At 39.6% G+C, this 5,039-nt stretch overlaps 1 protein-coding gene across 1 annotated transcript; it reads right to left on the reverse strand.

Moving 5' to 3' along the window:
• Positions 1-99: 99 nt before the first annotated feature.
• LOC120020087 (regulator of G-protein signaling 21-like) lies at positions 100-4,761 on the reverse strand. Its single transcript, XM_038963525.1, has 5 exons — positions 4,523-4,761; positions 3,473-3,571; positions 2,996-3,057; positions 2,216-2,382; positions 100-727 (listed from the first exon to the last, which is right to left on the reverse strand). The coding sequence occupies exons 1-5, from the start codon at positions 4,642-4,644 to the stop codon at positions 467-469; spliced, it is 711 nt and encodes a 236-aa protein (XP_038819453.1). The 5' UTR covers positions 4,645-4,761; the 3' UTR covers positions 100-466.
• Positions 4,762-5,039: the final 278 nt, after the last annotated feature.

The following is a 5,039-nucleotide window of genomic DNA, read 5'->3' on the forward strand; positions in this document are numbered from 1 at the left end:
ACGGTGTAATGCACTACCATTACGTTTGTCTCTTTTGTCATGATTGAACCTTTTGTAAAAAATAAATAAATAAAAAACATTTCATAATATGTTGTTTATTCCAATAATTACTCTCCAGACAATATATACAATTTACAACTAAAAGCCAACATAACATATTATTAGAATAAATTATTGAATTAATACAAGCAGTGGCAAGACATTTAACGGTAAACAAGATGAATATTGCATATTAGTATTCTTACACAGTCTGTTCATGTTTGCTGTCTAGATGGGGAACATTTTAATTGATAGCTGTAAAGTCAAATCTCTTCAAAAAGTCTCTCATTAAAAAGGTACAACTTTCCACAATCACACAGCTAGTCAGCGATAGGCATTGCACTGCAAGTGAATTTGGAAAAGTGCGTGTGTGTGTCCGTGTGTGTGCGTGTGTGAGTGTGTGTATTGTGCATTGTGCTACTCTCGGCTACAACCAGTCAGAGGAGTCGCTGGTGGCCTCCCCTCGCGGCTCATTGAAAACGCAGGACCGTGACCTCCGGCGGTACATGGTGGTCCCGGGGCCTTTCCTCTTGGTGAGGTGCAGGTAGATGTCTGACGTGAGGAACCTTGGGTAGCAGTCTTTTTTCATCAGGCTGTAGACTTTGCTCTGCGCCGCATCGAAGCAGGTATTCGTCGGCGAAGCCATGGTCTTCTGGATGGCCACCTTGGAGGCATAGTCGATGTTGACCTAAAAGACAAGTGACACTATTATGAGTATGTTGAGTGGATGTGGCTAATCAACCCTTAGATATGGTGATATGGTAATAGCACCACCTTTCCTTCTGATTGGCTAGGTCGAAGTTTCACTATATTGTTTAAACCAATCAAATCTACTCTGATCTCTACAAGTGCATAGGACGTCGGATCTAGTGGTACATTTTGAGATTGGGCCAGTGTGTGCCCAAAGTATGTGTCACTTTACACTCAGTTTAGTACCAAATGCTTTCTATTGGCAAGTTGGACTTCTTTCAGGTCAGTCAGTGGAAGAGGTCAAAATACAGTCATGAAAGGTGAAGAGCTACAGTTAACGGCTGGCCCAAGTCTCATTGAGGCATTGTTTTGAGTTGACTTTACTCAGAGCCTCCTTGAGGCATTGTTTTGAGTTGACTTTACTCAGAGCCTCCTTGAGGCATTGTTTTGAGTTGACTTTACTCAGAGCCTCCTTGAGACATTGTTTTGAGTTGACTTTACTCAGAGCCTCCTTGAGACATTGTTTTGAGTTGACTTTACTCAGAGCCTCCTTGAGACATTGTTTTGAGTTGACTTTACTCAGAGCCTCATTGAGACATTGTTTTGAGTTGACTTTACTCAGAGCCTCCTTGAGGCATTGTTTTGAGTTGACTTTACTCAGAGCCTCCTTGAGGCATTGTTTTGAGTTGACTTTACTCAGAGCCTCCTTGAGACATTGTTTTGAGTTGACTTTACTCAGAGCCTCCTTGAGACATTGTTTTGAGTTGACTTTACTCAGAGCCTCATTGAGACATTGTTTTGAGTTGACTTTACTCAGAGCCCTCCATATAAGTAGAATGTGGTGTCCATATTACACTTTTCAGTCTTCACATGTCGCTGTCCTTGCAGCACATTGAACACCAGACTGAAAAGGCATGTGGTTTTGAAGTCCTGCTAGCTTATTATCTGACTGAGCTAACGTCTTGATGTCAAACTGAAAGTGCGTGGGTGTTTACATCACTGGTTCAGTTGCTGCTAGTTGCAGAGAAAGAAGACCACACGGTCACATCAGTCTTCATCCAATGCTGCCTGTGGGTATACCGTCTCTAAACCACATGGTTCTGTAATGGTCATGTCTGTCTCACTAGGGGATTAGAGCAATTTCTAAATCACATGGTTCTCAGGACTCTGTTCTTGCATCTTACTCATTGTAACTTCCGCATAGTTCCTGTGCATAGTTTATAAAGGTCAAAGTATGTATACCAGTGAATGCTGATGCATTGCATCTAATCAGCCATTCTTCAAACTATGTCAAGATCATAGAAGTGCAAAGAAGATCAAGTTGTATCTTTCTTTGAATATTTTAATAATCCCATTGACCAAGCATCAGCTTCAGGGAATTTATATTGATAGGGCTCACAGTTTTTCCATTGCCACTGATATAAAGCTCCAGCAAGGCCTATTTGGTTTCATTTCTGGAGCACTATATATATATATATATATATACCTCTTTTGGGGCCTCGGCTTCAATGAAGACAGAATACATGTGCTTGGCTTTGGAGATGAGCCGGATTTCCGAGTCGATGGTCTTGTACTCCTCACAGGCCAACCAGAACTCAATGTTCTCCTCACTGAACTCTGTCTTGAGGAACTGAGAGAACGTCTCCACTCCGTCTGCATCGGGGGAGAAGAACATACTCTTTAATGATCTATTGGATTCAACGAGGAGGTCTATGTGAAGGAAAATTAGCATGTACTGTTACCAGAGTAATGGCCACAAAGGGATCTGCATTGTGCCCACTTGAGGCTAATGCTGTAGATGTGTTACTTTGTAAGCACCTGATTGATTGAATTCCAGACTATATTCACTGAAAGACTTGCCTTATATTTGTTTAGGCTACTTGTTTATTATTTATTTATTATTTTTATTTATTTATTGTTTATTCATATTCATAATATAAATTGCCAAGCTCTATAGATTCCCAACCTGCTCTCAATGAAAAGTGGAAAAGACAATATCAAACACTCAACCACTGATCTCTATGACACTCTAGACCAAAATGAGTTATAGCTGTAAGAAAACACTCTTCAATAGACATATCAGGAAGTTAGACAGGTTTGAAAGTCTTACCAAACACTGAAAACCTCAAGTCAAATTCCATTGTTCTTCTCTAACCTTTAATTTCCCAAAAGACACTGTTTCTTCCCATTAAAGTTGTGCTTTGAACAAAAATGGTTTAGACTCGCAATTTGTGACTAAATGAGATATCGCTGACTTCAATCTAACCTGAATGTCTGATCAGATCTTCAAAGGAGTCGCTCCATCTCAACGCTGCCTCTGGTGAGATGCTGCAGAAAACAGTAAGAGATATAATTTAAGTCTTCTGCAAATGATGCTGCATTCATTTGTTTATATATCTTTCGGTTTGATCCTTTTGAAAGCTGACGGTGGGCCATGTTTAGATTCCGTTGTTTCCCTCTTGTATTTGGATTGAGGAAAAGTAACTGCATATTGCATGAATTTAAAGGGATAATTCAGCTAAATGATATATTTAGCTTCGTATTCGTTTCCTTGAAGTAGTATTTGGGCAATGCTGCTTTCAAGATAAGGTAACAATTATCTAAACATAATTACGCTGAAATATACCTTTACGATTGAAAATGCTCTTCAATACAAATTGGGCAACTGGGGCAATTAAACATGTTATGTTATTCTGCAGGGCAATCTCTTTCCATTGCTTTGCCTTTAAGACTGATGTCTTACTTGTTGTTGGTGGTGTCTGTCTTTTTTTCTGGATTGATGTTTTCATGGGAGCCTGACTTGGTCAACAGAAGGCTCAGTCTGCTCTTCTTGTCTTTCAATCTGCAACCAGAAGGAATGAACACTGAGAAAACTGGCACAGCAAGATGGCATCAGTGGGCTAACCAACATTCTGAAACTAGAAACCAACCACCAAATAATGTCCAGAAACACAGAACAAAGGGAAACCAAGGGGAAATGTACTTCTGCACCTCAACTCAGACAGCCACAAGAAACAGCAAGAGAATTTGCATAGACAGGAATCCACGGCGACAGCGACTGAAACTGTGTCATTCACTACAACTTGTATTTCCCTGTCTCCTCTCTAATTCCTGTCTAGGTTGTATTATTCAACTGTTTTAATAGTTCATAGATGGATTTAACGGTGTCACAATTTACCCCCCGTCGCATAGAGTCATTTAATTTGCCTCACTGTTCTACATCAAAAGTACCAACAAACTGAGACAGCTACAAATGACTTCACTCAAACAAACAACATCATGACTCATTAACGCCTACTGTATAGCTCCACTTGTCTTGGCAAATACTCTGACGCAAATAAAATGAACCAAGGTACATAACTCAGAACTGTTCATTCTAAGGTGTCACCTTAATGAAGTAATGTTTGTTTTCTCATCTCCAGCTATTGAGACCATGGAAATGGCTTTCAGGTACACATGTACAGTCTCTATAGAAACAAGTCAAGCATGTTGCTATGGACAACCCTTTACATCATGAAGTTGACAGCAACACTTAAAGAGTGGAAGAATAAGTCACACTTGAAGAGTGGAGGTCACAATATCAGATTGCATATTCAAATTAAAAGGTATACTTTGTCTGTCTTTCTCCAATTCTTGTTGCGCAATGCAAATATAGGAAGTGGCATTCTTACAAAATGTAATGAAAGAAGGACTTAGAAGCTTTATAGAATTGTTCAAAGACACAAAAATCAATTGCTGCTTTCAATAAAATATAAAGGATCAGAAAATTTCAAGTGAGAAAAAAATGACCTACCTGAAATTACTAGCTTTCATTCTCGGTGCCAACATGTCCTCAGGACCGAGCATTTTGAAATATGCTTCCTCTTTTGGGGCAAAATAGTTCAATTGAGGAAACAGAAAAACAAGTGTTTCCATTCTAGCTTCCTTCTAACTTTAGCATATATGAAAGCAGAGCACAATCAGTTCTTAGTGCTACTTTAACCCTATGGTTTGTCCCACATCTCTTTTTAAAGCTACAACATAGCCCAAACATTTCCCCTGTACCTTCCACGCTACTTCCTGACCTAGGTGAACTACTCAGTTTACCGCATCATCAGTGACAGAGAAAATCCCCCCACGCTCAACATCCTGCTTTAAACCGAGCAACTATGAACTTCACAGAATAGAACAGCTTCCTATTAGCAGATAAATGTTGCATTCACAGCAGTAACACTCTGCACAAACGTGGATTCATCCTACAATAGGACTCCATCAAGCTTCTAAAAGCAATAGATTGATATTCTCATCAAAGTCGTGTACTACTGTATAGT

The sequence above is a fragment of the Salvelinus namaycush genome, chromosome 25 (assembly GCF_016432855.1).
Source record: "Salvelinus namaycush isolate Seneca chromosome 25, SaNama_1.0, whole genome shotgun sequence".
Lineage (NCBI taxonomy): Eukaryota > Metazoa > Chordata > Actinopteri > Salmoniformes > Salmonidae > Salvelinus > Salvelinus namaycush.

What these genes read in the sequence shown, in the direction of transcription:
- LOC120020087 (XM_038963525.1), bottom strand. Translation starts at nt 4,644, where the DNA reads ATGGAAACACTTGTTTTTCTGTTTCCTCAATTGAACTATTTTGCCCCA. An exon ending in ATGAAAGCTAGTAATTTCAG is followed by an intron (nt 3,572 to 4,522) that starts GTAGGTCATTTT and finishes TTCTGGTTGCAG; the next exon opens with ATTGAAAGACAAGAAGAGCA. An exon ending in ACAGACACCACCAACAACAA is followed by an intron (nt 3,058 to 3,472) that starts GTAAGACATCAG and finishes TGTTTTCTGCAG; the next exon opens with CATCTCACCAGAGGCAGCGT.